Source organism: Thalia democratica, chromosome 8 (genome assembly GCF_965202585.1).
Source record: "Thalia democratica chromosome 8, ktThaDemo2.hap1.1, whole genome shotgun sequence".
NCBI lineage: Eukaryota > Metazoa > Chordata > Thaliacea > Salpida > Salpidae > Thalia > Thalia democratica.
Window position 1 is genome coordinate 10,168,474 of NC_139172.1, and position 17,030 is coordinate 10,185,503.

Sequence of the window (17,030 nt, forward strand, 5' to 3'; positions counted from 1 at the left end):
AGTAAAATAAAGATAAGACTATAAATAGCTGACTAATTATAAGCAATATTTATGCTATCCTTATATTTTAAACATTTAGTATTGACTGAGTTTTAACATCAACCATTAAAAAAACCATTAAGTTTATTAAAAATTAAAAGTATGCAGTATTAAGTGTAAAACTTTATCTTACGTCACTCAGCTATGGAAATTATTTGTCCACTTAAAATATACATCTGCCAGAATTGATAAGAGCAGTACTTAGTTGAAATTCATAGCACAAATAAAAATTAGATAGAAACTAACTGTAAACATTTAGTTGTTAACAAGTAGTTTATCATTTTAAACGTGAATCTTTTCCTTGAATGTGAGTGATCAGTTTAATATAGAAAAATCTTTTTCGTTTACTTATTTTTATTTCGTTTGGCAATTATGTTTTTTTTACTAATGTTTAGAAACAATACATTGTTATATGTGAATTTTATTTGGAATGCCCTAAAAATTTCAAATCGCTAAAATAATATTTACTTTTGATTACAGATAGTATTTGAGTTTAGTCACAGTGTTATACATACTTAAACTAGATGAAAAAAAGTTGTTTCAAAAAAAAAAACAAGGTTATTAAAGATCAACTTAATAAATTTCTAAAAGGAAAATTTTAGGATGTTGTTTTTATAAGTAAAACAAAAATAATTTATAGGAGCTATGTCTTTTAAAATAAAAAGGTTTTGGAAACATGAAATAGTTGTTTTTAAGAAGCATACAAGATTAAAAAGAATAGTAATTAGTTGTTGAAAACAATATTTTTATTTTTTCAAAGTTGATATAAACTTCTTAAATAACTAGCTTTTGATAATATACTTTTAACTTTTTAAATGTATTTACTTTAGCTCTTACTGAATACATTTAAGAATTTTTATATTTAAAGAGTACATTTTTGTAGTACTAATTTTGTTTTAAACTTTGTTAAAAACCTTTAACATGATATTTTTATAGGTTTAGTGAAATTTTTAAAGCCGTTATTTACTAACTTGCTTATTTTAAGCCATTTATTTATATAATTTTTTTAGTGCCTAAAAACAATGATTTAAAAACTTTTAAAGATGTTTACACTTATCTGTTACATAACAAGCTTTATGCGTAGCAAACAATATTTTTTTGTACAAAGACTAGTTTTCTATTTTTACCATTGTTATAAAACTCGTTCAGAACTGTCAAAAAAAAGGACGATACGTACTAAAATATATACTGATTGAAAAATTATTTTCACTGGTCATCGAAATTTCTGTTTGTTCTACTATGCAAAGATGCTAACTTTTAAGAAAGTTTAAACAGTAACTTGAACAAAATTATGTTTATTTTCGTTAAACAAATTGTATAATTTTTATGTTCATTGTTTAATTTTATGTTTGTTTTTGGTATAAAAAAGTGTAAGTATGACAATAGAACATCATTTTAAAATCTAAAAGCTAAGTTTTAACCTGCTACAGTTCTACAAAATTTTTACCTCGGTTTAAATTGTAAAGTTACTCTCCGAGTTACTGTATTGAACTATTAATCAAGTTTTGGTCTCGTACAATTATTTAACCACATAACAACATAGTTATTTGTCTTAACTAAAAAAGATTGCTGAATTTACTGAAATGTAAAGAGCTTATTTAATTAATAATGTAAAAATTAAATATTTTACAGCTTTTTTAATTAATTAATAGTATATTACTAATAGTATATATTCTCTTTGCCACCGAAACCTGGTAGTTAATAAAATATTTAATTTACATAACATATTTATGTATTATTTAACTCACATAACAATAAAACACAACATTTAGTTTCGTTACATCATGTAAGTTTAACTTTATAAAAAAAAGATGTTTTTAAAGCTTTTTCACAAACTCATAACAATTATAAATTCATTTAGTTACCGTTTGTAGAAAAAATTACAAGTACTCAAAACTTTAAAATAATTCAAATAAAATTTATGTGTAGTTAAGTATAATCAGTTTAATGATAAATATTTGTAAATTTTAGTTTTGCAAAATTTCATCTTATAAGGTGTTATTTTTTAAATACAATAACGTACTTAAATTCAATTTTATGTGACTCGCAAGCTTTTTTTATAGATGTACAAATGCTCAAACAACAAATGTTCAAAAGAAAAGATTAATTATGTAAAAACTTAGTTTAAACTAAAAAAGAAACGACAATTTATCTTACTAAAAATTATGTTATGACATCTAGAATTATTATTTTTATTAATAAGGTAAATAAAATCATTAAAAATACAATTAAAAAAATCCAAAAAGCTTACTACTTTAGCGTGTTTCTTTTTTTTTCAATATAATTATATTTTTACATTTAATTAGGAAGATATTATCTTAACAAATGAAAAATTTAACATAATAATGACAATATGACAGAACTAACTTGAATTTTTTGATAACTTTCGTTAAGTAAGATTATTGAAGTTTAGTTATATATATTTAATACTTCAATACATCATAGTTTTAAGTATCTATTATATCATTTTATAGTTAAGCCTCTTTAAATTGTAAAACAATTTTATTTTTACTCTTAGAATGTTAAAGTTTACATGTACAATACACATAACGTTTTTTTTTTTTGAATTGTTTATTTTAATTTTTGCTTTTATTTCTGCAAAATATTTTGTAAAAAATGATTAATAAATAATAATAGTGTATCAACTGTTTATATGCTTTATACAGTGCAGGTTCTATTGAAGTACATCATTAAACAAATCAAAATGATAATTATTAGCAATATAAATCTATAGTAAAATATGTCTTTAAACTAAATAGTTTAAAAATGACTCTTTTTACAAAAAAACAACCATTGATTACTTAAATTTTCATAAACGTGAAAAAATAATACAACTTACTATTTTAACGACCTTCGTAATAAAGGTGTTTTTTTTTTTGAAAACAGTATTTTTATAAACATTAATTTCAACTGCTCTAAATTTTTGAAAATTTTTTTCTTTATTCAATTCTTTAGACATCTTACTAAAGCTTTGAAGTAAAAAAAAAAAGATATTAAATCCTAAGTTTGTCAGATTTGAGATTTGAACAGAAAAGTAGTACTTCTTCAAACGAGATAGAAGAAGAAAAGATAGTTTAGCAATGTAACTTATAATTAAAAGATATATAATTAAACAAAGTGAAAAATACAAGTTTATAATTTACACAGATAGAACGTTATGTGTTAATCAACTTTAGCTAAAACTATGTATTATTTATTAACATAAAAAAAACTTGACATAAAAGTACTGATAAATATTTTTGAGTATCTTAAAAACTTAAATCAGTTTACCGAAGTGTGCATTGGTGCACAGTGTTGTGCATATAAATTATTTTGTTGTACGCTAAAGTAGTTTTTAATTAGGATGTTAAGTAGGTTTATAATGCTAGCGAAGATTTTTATTATCAAACATACTAAAACTTGTTAAAAAACTTAATTACAGTTTTATTACAGAGACAGTTTAATCATAACTTTAGTCGCTTATGTTAAAAATAAGCGTTTGGATTTAAATATTTTATGTAAAAAATATTTCAGTAAATGATATGCTTTGCATAAACTACCTACTTTTTTTCTACATTGCTTTATCATTAAATACTCTTTCTTTTAAGAAGAAAATAAGAACTACAAAACAAAAATTTATTTTTCTATCTAGAATATTTTCAAAAGAGCTAACGATGCTTGTCGGACATAAAGCTTTTTTTTTCTGTTTGGTATTTTATATGTTTGTAAACCTTAGAAATAACTAAACAGATACATATTTTCAGTTTATAAATATAATGTATATTAGGTTTTGAAACAAAAACTATTAATATAGCTTTTAATCATTGAAAAATTGCCTCAGTGTTAAAAATGTGGAAATAAAAATTAATATAACAATTAAAGAAAATAACGAAATTTAAAAAAACAATAATATCAACGCTAGAAAAACACTTATTTCCCTAATATAATTTTACTAATTTATGTTGTAAAAGTTAAAACTGAGTTTTTCATTTTAAAATAAAATGTGTAGATTTTTAAACATCTCAATGTCATCTTTGAAAAAATTCAGTACACTTAAAACAATTTTAATGTATTTGTTTTGTTGTTTTATGTTACAAATTTTGTTTAGTTTCTGATTTTTTGTGTATTTAGTCGTAAATTAAAAACAAACCAATCAGTGTAAAAAATAGAGTATGTAAATATTTATAATTCTTTGTTATGTAAGTAAATTTAAAAATAGCATTTACTTTTTAGTTTACACTTAGATATAAAAAAGGTTTATAAAATAGTCTATACGCACTGTTTATATAAATAAGGATCATGTTTTATCACTATCTATGTTCTGTCTACATAAAACCTTAAGAAACTTTTAATATAGCTTAGATAACTTTAATTTGTACATATTATTATTTTACGAACTAAAAAATTTATATTAAAACTGTATATGTGATAAAATAAAAATCTCTATCAAACTATTTTTCGTTACCATATTATATTTATATGAAAATAATAAAAAAAATTATATTTTAAGCAGAGTATGATAGACTATATTTATTAAAGACATTTTAGACAACATAAGGTCTTAGCGAGTATATATAAACGCCTCTTACTGTTATACACACTCTATATAAGTAATTAGTCTACCTTTTGCATCAAGTATTATGCGTATTAAAAATGAAAAAACCTTATTTAATAAAATATGATGGATTAATTATTATTATTATTATATTGTATGTAATATGAACTTTTTTAATTTATATTTTGTATAGAAACGCTTGAATAGATATTTGTTTATTTCAGAATAAAAACAAACAAAATGATAAATGTTTACTCTAGCCGTTTTGTTACAATTTTCTGCGTCTTCCTGAAACTCTTAGTTCTGGATTTTTCTCTGTCCCATCCAGTTAACACGTTGACGAGAAGAGAACAATACTTAAAAGTACTTAAAGAAAACCGGCTACTTGCTCATCGATGTTGCAATATTACGTCACAAAAGCTGAACTGTGATATGAAATTGTGCCTGAGATGTCGATGCAAGCGAAGTTGTATTTTTAAAACACTTAAATTTCAAAACTCTACTTTCAGTATTTCATCAAGCGCTAATCAACTCGTAAAAGCAAAAAGTCAGCTAAAAGTTAACACCGAAAAGAAGATATCGCTAGTAAAGCGTGATACAGATATGTATATGCCTAATATTGAACAAACTTATTACGATTACGATGATTACTCTTACGATGAAGAAAAAAGTGAGTTGTCAGATGATGAGGCAGTTGAACCTGCAGATGAAGCTAGCCAATTTCTCAGCGAGCTTTTTGCTATGTTTAAAAACGAAGAAACGGGACATAATCAGTCAGCAACTATGATCAGAAGCTTTTTTAACCAAGGTTTTTTTAAGTTTCAACTATCGTTGTATACATATTTTTTAATCTAATATTTAATTTTGTATTTTTTTAAAAAACTTAACCTTTATTAGCTTATGTGAATCTAAGAAGTTGTTTTAATATGTTATAAGAGTCCTTACAGCTAAAACTAACTCTAAGAAAGTTTTAAAATTTACGAAATAATTTAAAACTGCATTTAATTGCACTTACTAAGCAATAAACTATAAAGGTTATATTTTAGGCATAAGTAAGTGTAAGTAAATGTTTTAATTAGAATTTTTTTAGATTAAACTACGAGTTTAATAAGAAATTAATGAATACATAACATAATAAATTAATATAACTTGGTAAACATTCAGTTACTTATATTTATTTTTTGCAGTTTTTTTTAACTTTTATTAAGAAGATTAGTTTTATTTGATTATGACAACGACATATAGTTCAATGACTTGTAAATTTTTCTGGACTTTAAAATGTTAAACTATGATTCTTCTTTAAAGCTTTTAGTAAATACAATTCTTACAGTTCGAATGTCAGCATAAACAATCAACTATTGTGTAAAATTTGAAAGTATATAAGATAATAATAAATGTAAAACATTTAAATCATTCTTATAACCTACTCAATTTTCTTTATTTAAAATAATTAAACTAATTCTAGACAAGATAAAAAAATATTTTTTGAAGTTATCTTGTCGCGTTAAAATCTATAACTTTTGTTATAAATGTACATTTATTTATTTTAGTTGAATTATTTGCAGTTTTAAATTAAACTGCTTTTTATAACTTAATCTTACTTTAGTTGTACTTAAGGTATAAAAAACTTTCTCTATTCAAAGTTACCTTTTTTTTTTAAAGTAAACAAACGAATAAAATTTTGATTTTCAACTGAATAAAGATGTAGAATTACGTGATTACTAGCTTATTTTCAATAAAAATAATAATATTTAAAAGGTTTATTATAACTTACACAAAAAGCAATTAGTTTTTAGGTTGTGACTAATTTACGAAACAAGATAAAATTACAATTAAAAACATAGACCTATTATGTGAATAAAATTATACTTCACGAAAAGAACAGTACCTGTTACCCATTTAAAAGCTATCAAGTAATTATACATGTTGTAAACTTTGTTTATTTACAAATAGAGTAAAATTTTGTTTAAGTTGTAGGTCTAATACACTAGTTTATTTTCTTAACATATTTCTACTTTACAAAAGTATATATAAACTAGGAATAAACATATATACATACAACTAAAATAATAAAATTATTCCAAATATATTAGCATCAACCGACGAAATGAAAATTCTCAAGTCAAAGGATGCACGTGGGCAGCAGTTTGTTGTCATGTCTTACATTTTAAAGTTTCAAGTTTCAACGATCGAGCACCGAGAAGAAGTTAAAAGAGCTGAAATTATCATCGGTGAAATGATACGACAGTACAGGTTAATATTAGACAAAACATTTTGGATAAAAAGTTAACTTGAATTTGAAAATATTATTAATTTTTAATTTATATGTAAAAAAAATATTAAGTTTTAATACTTTTATTTTGTTAAAATTAATATTTTATATGTTGAACAATATTAAGTTTTAATACTTTTGTTTTTTTAAACTTAATTCTTTAAATACAAGTAAGCTTAGTTTATTTTATCGTAGCACTTTTAACGATAAGTTATTAAAAAAAAAACAGGATTATTTAACCGCAAAAACTTTTTTTGTAGTTATAAAACTATACATCTCTAAACCAAACAAAATGAGCGCAAACAAAATCAGAATAACAAATATATTTCCTAAATAAAATTGTGAACACTTAAAATTTTTAGACAATGAGTGAAACAAGTATTAAAATAAATAACACAAATTGTGATCATGTGTCTAATAGACTGCACCTGTTGTTTTTTAACAACCTGTATAACAAAATTTTTGTTGAAGTAAAACCTGACCTTTAACAAAATATTTTCACAGAATTTTTGCATAAATTACTTCTAAAAGCCTACTTAAAGCTTACGACGTTAAAATAAGAATTTTTCGAGATGCAAACACAATGAATCATAAGCGCAAGTAAAAATAATTAGCATGAGTGTTTACGTCCATATTTAGCTTGAATCCGACTTACTACAAATGTTTACTCTAACTTTATTTGCTCTATATATAGTATCACATTGTATTGTAAACACTTATTATTTTAAAAGTATATTTGTTTTCTTATTAGTCATTAAAAAAACATGTGCTATCAATTATCATTAATCTTTTGAGCTACATAACTGTTCATAGTAATTAGAAAATAAAAACTAAAATTTTTCAGGATGATTTACTTGAATACTTCAAACTTTAATGTAACCATTTTTGAAATCAGAGATCAGCACAGTCAAGTAATAAAAAAGTAAGTCGTTATGTTTAAAAAAATAGTTATAGTTAGAAGACGAACAGAAAAAAAAACTTTATTTCTGAGAATTGGCTTCTGTTTTTAAATTTTTTGCATGTTTTCGTTTTTATTTACTTATTTCTTTAGTTAAATAGCTTATAATTTTTTATTACATTATTACAGCTAAAATTTTAAAATAAGCTATTAACTATTAAAGTAACAACAATTCGCACAATACTTACTTATTTAACTGATGCACACTCATCTGCGTAAAAAAAATATCAAAGCTCGACGGATTTAAACATTAAAGCTTTTCAAGTAACTAACTTAAAAAAAGGTTTTGTTTTAACTGAAAAAAATAAATTGAAAAGCTTTGTTAAATACCTCAGTGAAACTGCGTTAATAGTTTAACAGAAAAAAACGTGTGCCAGTCGAATAAAGAAAGTACTGTGCAAATTGTTGTTGTTATTGTATATTCCAACGAATTGGTTTCGCTAAGATCTATATTAGAAAACTTTTAACAAATGTTTTTTGAATATTCGTTTTTAATTATAACTATTTTTTTAGCCTGCTCAGTCAACAAAGTTTAGACAGTAGTAAAGATGAAGGTAAATTTACTAGTGTTAACATAACTGAGGCTTTTAACTCCTGGTTACAACATCACAATTCTACACACACACTTCAAGTAGACATTTCTGCATTTAACAAAAAGTTTTTAGTCACAAAAAAAGTAAGTCTAGCTAATAGTTCTTACTCATAAGACTTGAACATTGTCTTACTCTTAAGTATTAAACGACTAGTTTTTTGTACAAAAATGAGTTATCATGATTTTATTAAACTAGCACTCACTAAACACAGTGTAAAAAAAGAGCTTAATTTTATTCTGTATTGTTTAAAACTTTCGAAACAGCTTTTGATACTGAACAGATTTAAAGCTTTTTGAGATATTAAAATACAGTGTATTTTGTTTCCCTTATTTGTCAAAGCATTTTTTTAACAAAAATTATTATACATTATATAATTGATAAAAAAAAATACTTCCTTTAATGAGTCTATACAACTTACATTATGCAGCTTAAAAATTATTTAGCTCAAAAAAATAAATATTTATCACCTTTTTAAAATTGTAGATAGAAAGGCAAAGTTTTCAAGAAAAGCTGAAAAACCAGCCGCTTTTGATCGTGTATTCGAACAATCTTAATAAGCGAGGACGCGTTCAAAATAAAGAATTTAATGAGTTTATGAAGCCCCACGTTCCTTCAGATATAAATCCCCGTATTAGAATAGGTAAGTATTTTAGTTCGCATTTATTAACTGCAATGTTAGTAACCTTGATTGTAACACCAAATGAAACCTACCTTATAAATACTTATTACTGCTTTAGCTACTTGTTTTAATTTGAGTTAACAATTCATTTTGCACTTTTTCAGAAGGATTAGAAGGAGCAGAAGAAGCTTTTGCGAAAATTAAAGAACGGGAAAGGTCAAAAATAAAGGATAAAATACAAAAAGATACGGAAATGAAGAAGCGATCAAAACGTTCGTTGGCCGAAAATCAATCATGTCACAAAACACGCATGTATGTGGATTTTCACGAAATTGGATACGATAACTTCATACAGTTCCCTCACGGATATTCCGCCGACAAATGCGTTGGTAAGTTGATGCTTTGTATTTTTAACATTTGCTATTGTTGATTAGCATTAGATGAAAAAAAAAACTCTATGTTACAAAAAATATTTTGGTTATTTGACATACTTTTTTTATAAAGCATCTCTCTAAAGCTTTTATTTACTATTAAAAAAAAATGCTTTTTATTTTTAAAAGCTTTTATTGTTGATTAAGTGAATAAAAACTCTATTACTTTAAAATATTCTTTTTTTCACTGGAATATTCTACTTTACAAAGAATCTGCCTAAAACTCTTACTTACTTTTCAACAATGGTTATTTAGTGAAAAACAAGTATTGGTATATCTTTAAACAAATTATTTACAAAAAAAAAACTGTAATGTATCAAAAGTACATAAGAGATTTGATTAAAACTTTTAAAGGTTTATATAATACCCAGTCATAAACAAATTTATAACTTATTGATCAACAAAGTCTTTTTGAGATTTTTTTATAGAAACAAAACTATAAAACTTCAATCTACCTTCAGTAATATATAAAAAAACAAGCAACGTTAATTTTAATTTTGTAATATCTATTTATAAACAATAAAACTTATAATTTGTTTTTACTCTCAAAATATCAGCAGTAACCGTGAAGAAAATATATATATTTTAAAAAACAGAAATTTTATTTTTTCACTATGTGAAAAGTTTTATTTAAGTAGTTTTTAGTTTTTTATAAGTTTTTATGAACCGTAAGAACTATATTGAAATATGTATTTTTAAAAGAATGAAACTATCTAAAATTTTAGTTAACATTAATAACTAATGTTTAAACAAATAGTAAATACTTGGTAGCTTCCTTTATTATATTTCAATCTAAACAAGAATTAAAAGTCATTAAACTCAGTTATTTGCAATGCATAAAGTTTTATTTGATATATCAAAATATGTTTTTTAAACCCGTCTATTTTTTATTTGAAAACAAACTTCTAAATAAAAAGTATAAATTGTTCTACCGATAAAAAATTGTTTAAAAGATTAGTATTGCACATTTAACCTAAGTAACTTATTAGTTAAAATGCGTCAAAAAACTATTTTAGATTGATATAAAATTTTTATTAAAAAAAAATATTAGATAAAATTGTTTTAAAACTTTCAAAAAATAGGTATAAATTTGTTTACTAAACAACAGTTCGCTTGAGTAAAAACAAGATATAGTTTAACTTGAAGCAAATTTATGTTTGGAAAGATATATTTTGCTTCAGAAAAAAAAAAAATGTATTAAAATAAAATTTTTTAAATAACAAAAAATTTATAAAAAGTGCTGTTTCAAGCTGAAAAATATTTAAAATTCAGGCCACTGCAAAGTACCGCCTGGAATTCGCGATGTTACAAGACACTCAATTATACAAACCATGTACTCAATGCGACACCGAAGTATTAGTAAAGCTTGCTGTGTACCTACGAGACTGAAGCCCATAAGCATAATATACCTTGACGAAGGCTCAATTGTATTTAACAAGCAGTACGGTGGAATGAAAGTAGAACGATGTGGCTGTAGATGATTTTAATATGTTTTTTTACTCTGTAGCAATAGTCAATCAAAGGTTATAGAATGTTATGCTCTTGGTAGCTAGTTTTGAGGAAAGGGTTGTGTGCGGAGTTGTAATTTGTTTGAAAACTCAATATCTAATAGCTTTTGTTCAGAGACTGAATAGATTTTCCTATTTTCTGACAAATCTTAAAGTATACTATCTTTAATAGCTTTTTTTATAAAACAATAACTTTAAATTTTGGTAGTAAAGAGAAGCTGAGTAATAAAACATAAATATGTTTTATGTTTAAAAGTCACGTTACTAGTTGTAGGTAATTTTTATTCTAAAGACATTAACAAATTAATTTATTATTTTTTGTACTAATAAAACTATGAATAATTATTTTTATAACTAAAAAGAAGTTTTAAGCTTTTTGCAGAGTTTGTTATTATCAAATTTGTTTAATCTACAATCAAAGATTTATAAAAAACTAATTTTTCTGTATTGCAAATTTAAAATAATACTTGTTATGTAATATTTTTTTGGCTATAAAATATTTATTTAACAGTTTTGGTTTTTAGCTGGAACTGAATTTTTTAGTTAATAGTAAATTTACCTTTTTATACTTTTTATAACTTTTTGTAATTTTTAATAATCCACAATATTGACCCTTCTTTGTTTTTCTTGTTTAATCTTATAATTTATAAGCATGATCTACTTAATTTATATATGCATATACACATAAACTTTCTTATTAAAACTAATACATATTTTGAATTAAACTCTTAAAAACAGTGTCATAACAAAACTTAATTTTTGTTTGAAGATTTTTTTACTTGTTTTTGAATAAACAAAAATTGCAATCACTTCAATTTTTGTTACTAATTATATTGCTGCTTTACATTTTTCGAAGTAAACTGTCTTTTATTTCATTATACTGTGATTTCTAACTGTTTAATTATGTATACTTAAGTCATCTGTTATACATTTTTTTAATTAACATAAAAGTTCGTTTATTAGTATAACGTTGGAAATATTATTGTTATACAATATAATTTACTTGTTAATTTTTGTATTATAAATGTTGATTAGCAGCTAAAAGTTTTAAAATCTTATTTTTTTCTAAAATTAACAGATATATGAAAATTTGTAAATAGTTTAGATAAAATTATACAATTTTTATTTTGTTTTATTTTTTCTTACATATTTGAAAAAACGTTATATTATCAATAGTATACTTAAAAATAATTATAAAATTTAAATCTTCACACACGTGATCAGTAAAATAATTTTTAATATTTATTTTCTAAGTTTTTACTTAATATTATCAACAAGTTTATATCAAAATTTTTATAACTTAAAATTATTAGTATAGACTAGATTATATGTTTTTAAAGTTATACATACCAACAGTTTACATTATATAAAAAAAACTCTTTAATTATTTTGTATGGCTTTTCCGTTAATCTAATGTAAGAAGTAAAGGTTTTTTTACGCTGATATTAAATGTTTATTCGTTAGTTAAATTATTTTGTAGCTATAACAAAGCTTGTTTTAGTTGCAAGTTAATATATACATTTTTGTCGTGTTTATATTTTGCTAACTTTTGTCTTATCACTTATCAAAGATGCGTTAATACGTCATACGACGTAAAAACATTTCAAGTGACTGTCTATAAACTTTCAATACCAACTTACTTCAAAGAAAGTTTGCTTTTATTTGTCTGAAGTTACGATAACAAGTAATAATTAACATTTTTTCAATACCGAAAACTAAGTTCAAAAAAAAAATACTTTGCAAAGTTTACATAAAAATATTCATCTATTTTACTAAAGTTAATATCAGTATTTAAAAGAAAGATACTTGCGCTTTATAGTATAATCGTTTTGATTGTAATAGAACCAGTTTTTCTTAATTTTAACAATTTAAAAAATAGTTTACACAATCAAATTGTTTTTAATTTACTTTTGGTAAATTAATGTACAAAGGTTAGGAAGATCTATTATTACGTATAGACACGTACAGTTTCATCAAAAAAGTTAATAATGATTACTGATTAATGATTTATCCGACCGGATTCGTATCCAAATAACTTAAAGTTTTTAAAAAAGTAACGAAAAGTTTTACTCCATTTTTTTATTTTTTGATTTATTACCTCTGAATATTTTCAAGCTAACACTTGAATGACATTAGATAACTAATTTCTTGTCTATTGACTTTGTTATTGAGTAAATTTGGCTTAAATGTTTTAGCATTTTGTATCTAAACGCCGAAAATATTAGACTAATACGTTAGAAGACCCTAAAGTTTTGTAAACTTGTAGTATTTTATTTTTAACAATTTACATAAATTTAAAACCTTAGCTCACTCACAACTAAGTAAATATTGAAGTTGTGAATTTTAACTAAAATATTTAAAGTTAGTTTGTTAAAAAAAACCTCATAGCTAAAAAATAAGTCGCTGGCAGAAAACAACTTTTTGTTTTTAATGAAAAAGGCAAGTTAGATATAAAATATGACAGTTTGATGTAATATATGAATGAATTGTAAACGTATGTAATACTGTTGAGTTGTTTGTGCTTCATGGTCTGCTTAGTGATTGTGTCTTTTGAAGGGAGGTTTTGGTTAAAACTTTTTTCTGAATTTTTTTATTTATAAAAAAATTTCTTAAAAAAAAAAGGTTTATACTGTTTTCAAAACAAATGGATCTTAGCAAAAAATTCCGATTCAATAGATCACCACTATTAAAAGCTTTAAAAACATTTTTAAACTCTATTTACCTTATAAAAAATTTGAAAAAGAACTATAACCATTTTTCATTTTTATTTTATTAAGACCACTTAATGTTTTAAAAGCATGTTCATCAAAATTTAATCTGCATTTTTTTTACTAGTACAAATACAGACAACAAATTGTAGGCACACAGTAAACATTTAAAGAAGTCTCTGCTCATAACATTCGTATAACTTGTTTCAATTTTTGACTGAAATTTTAATAAATGCTGGAGTGTTTGTCAAAACTACAGAGTTTTACATTTGTATCAGACAAATAAATTAGACAATAAATTCATTTACAGAATTTAACTTAAAAAAACGTTCTGGTATATGTAATAAACATAAATAAGTTTAAAAAAGAATTTAAGTTATTAATACAATTTTATCTAAAGGTTTAACTAAAGTAGTTGGTCTATAAATGTTTTAATTAAGTATTAACGTTACAAAGTCATTTAAACTTGCACTCTTAAAACTTTAATTAGCAATGCTCTCATTCAAGGATAAAAATTAGTAACTATTAAAATTTAAACTATTTTTATCATTTTTAGAGTTAAAATCTAACAGTTTATTTTTTAGAAATTTACCATTTTAGTACTAAATTAAGAAATTACTGTTCTTACCTTATGTACTTACATCAAGACAAACTTTCGGGTTTTATTTATTTAAACTTCATTATTTTACAATGTTTTGCCTTTAACTTCTTTTTGAAACGAAAAATTGTATCACAAAAATATCTGAACAAAAAAATCTCGATAATAACTTAAAACAATAAATGTTGTATATAGTTTTGTTTATAAAATGCCTCATTAAAAATTTTTGTTAAATTTTTTTAAAAGTATACAGTCAAATTTCAATAGCTTTTATTAAAATATAAAGTACTAATTAAAAAAATTTAAAAGTTAAATTTAAAGTTGAAAAATTAAGAATTGAAATGAAATTCTTTTTTGTAAATGAAAAGTGTATGCTAAAAAAATTTAGAAGTTTACAAAAGTTTAAAAGAATATTTTTTTAAATAGAAGAAGAAAAATCAATAAATCTAAAGAAGCAAACGAAGTTGTTTATGTTACTTTAACAATATAAATTTTTTTTTAATGTTTAGAAACAAAATAGATTATTGATAAAGTTAAAAAAAAATCAATTTGTTTTGGTAAGCGTCACCAAAAAAAAATTCCAAATAAACATTTTGTTTAGTTGTACTTGTTTAATTTAATACTAGCAAAAACTTTTTTTAAATAATATGTATGAAATAATTTTGAGCATATTTACTTCCGTACTTAAATACAAAATTAATTTCAAAAAAAACATTTTTTCTTGCAATTGTTTGTGTTTGTTATCCTAAAGAGAAAATTTTCAAACAAATAAGTGACTACTTCATTTAGTGACTACTAAACTAAATGACTACTTCATTTAGTTTAAGTTAGTTTTGTTGAAATTTGTTAGAAGTTTACACTCTTTTTTCATTATCTACTCTATGTGATTGTAGCTAGTTTTTTAAATAATAATTTAACTAATTATTTTAAAATTAAGACTTTTAATGTATTGTTTTAAAAGTATTATATAAACAAAGTGTAAGTTTTGTATAAACTCAAACAATATCAATGTACTACATAAATAATTTGTAGTATTGTTACACCAATGTTTTAACTTAAATAATAGTTTATAAGGTATAGAAAATTGTATGCTAAACAGGTGAATTGAAAGTTTATGGAAAAAAAAACTTGAAAATACTAAACAAAACTGCAAAAAGCGACTTTATGTGTAAAACAATAACGTATTTTCTATTATATTTTTTAAGCAGCTCGACAAGACTAAAAAGTGAATTTTTAATAAACATTGTTACTAGCCGCAAGACTACCAACAACAATCTTTGTGACATTCTGCGACCTGATTTTGATTTCATCAGGACGAAAAAAGACGCCGAATGTCACAATAATTGCTGTTAGTGATCTTGCTATTTATTCCAATGCTAGTTCTGGTAGTGGAAGACATCTTGGTTTTATCAAGTATGACAAAAACATTACTATTAAGTTAGTAGTAATTTATTCTTAAACTTAGTTTAAGTTTTTTTAATTAAATACAGCTTAAAGCAAGGAAAAAAATCAAAGGATAAGTTTTGGTAATAAAATCAATAAGTATAGAATGCGTTTTTCATAAGAATTTTAAACTAGCTTAGTCAAAGCTTTACCTATCTTCACAGTCTTGTGAATTCTTATTGTTAGCTAAAGGCTTCAGGAGTAAGCCCTGTTAAAAAATCGGACAAGGATAAGTCTTAAACACTTAGGTAGAGGGAATCTCTTGACACGTACTACAATCGTTCTAGAGTTTGCAAAACACTATCAAAAAGTATTAGTTAAACTCGTGTAGGCAGTTTGACATTCTTTACCAGTTTCATTCCGACAGATTCTGCTACAATGATTAACATCAGCTTCATTACCCTTGCTATTCCGATGTGCTTCTTCTTGTTGTGCAAAGTGAGATCCTAATTCATGGACAACATATGAAGTATAAGCTTTTTCCCGCATTTTGTGCTTGGAGATGTTACTTTAGCTTTGTAGTTTTTTTGCGAAGACACAATACAGAATCTTTGCATTTCGATGAATAAAAAAAGCCAAGAAAAATACCATCCTTAAACTTAGAAGCTGGAACGCTACGATCCAACACTACGTTTTAAGTACGACTGCAAGCGCGAACTACAGTGCTTAAATTTCAGCAATAATGAGTAGAAAAAGCTTGCTAATGACTGCGACAGTTGAAGATTTTTTTATATACCAATGATAATATAGAGAATAAAAAACTTTAAGAAACCAGAGCAGACGAATACATGAGAATCAAAATTAATTTTATTTATGTTTACTTTTATGTATTGTTTCATTTTAAGTCTATTTTGTTACATCTTATGTTTTTAATTGTTTTTATTGTTTTGACTATGTACATAGTTAATCCTTTAAACATAATACAAATTTAAGATAATAGCGGACCTACTTTTATTATTATACTTTGTATATTAATACTTTAATAAAGAATTCTTGTTCACTAATATTAAGACAATATTTATCATAGTCTTTGATAAAGTTTTATGTGTTTCAAAAACATTCTATGATAAAATTTTAACTGTGAACAAAAAATCAAATAGACTAAAAATGTAATTCTATTTATGCACTTTAAATCTTCCTTTAAAGTATAAATGAAGAAATTAGTCTTACACAAGTAATTCACTAGCATAAAGTATAGTTTTAAGATAAGCAGTTACTATTACTAAAAAAATTTTTGTTTATAGATTTTGTTAATTTTTAAAGAAATCGATTTAAGTTTTAATTGCTTACTTTATTACACCTTAGAATTTTCTTTAAAGTTTTACTT

The 17,030-nt window shown here is 23.6% G+C and overlaps 1 protein-coding gene across 1 annotated transcript; it reads left to right on the plus strand.

The window, feature by feature from the left end:
- The first annotated feature begins 5,176 nt into the window (after positions 1-5,176).
- LOC145842903 (bone morphogenetic protein 10-like) lies at positions 5,177-10,927 on the plus strand. The gene is made up of 6 exons (XM_082950377.1): positions 5,177-5,381; positions 6,667-6,826; positions 8,317-8,479; positions 8,880-9,036; positions 9,180-9,404; positions 10,719-10,927. The coding sequence occupies exons 1-6, from the start codon at positions 5,177-5,179 to the stop codon at positions 10,925-10,927; spliced, it is 1,119 nt and encodes a 372-aa protein (XP_082806503.1).
- Positions 10,928-17,030: the final 6,103 nt, after the last annotated feature.

Excerpts from the sequence above, each read along its gene's own strand:
- LOC145842903 (XM_082950377.1), top strand. The coding sequence starts at position 5,177 with ATGTATATGCCTAATATTGAACAAACTTATTACGATTACGATGATTAC. Across the intron at positions 9,037-9,179 it reads AAATCCCCGTATTAGAATAG|AAGGATTAGAAGGAGCAGAA; the intron begins GTAAGTATTTTA and ends GCACTTTTTCAG. Across the intron at positions 9,405-10,718 it reads TTCCGCCGACAAATGCGTTG|GCCACTGCAAAGTACCGCCT; the intron begins GTAAGTTGATGC and ends TTTAAAATTCAG.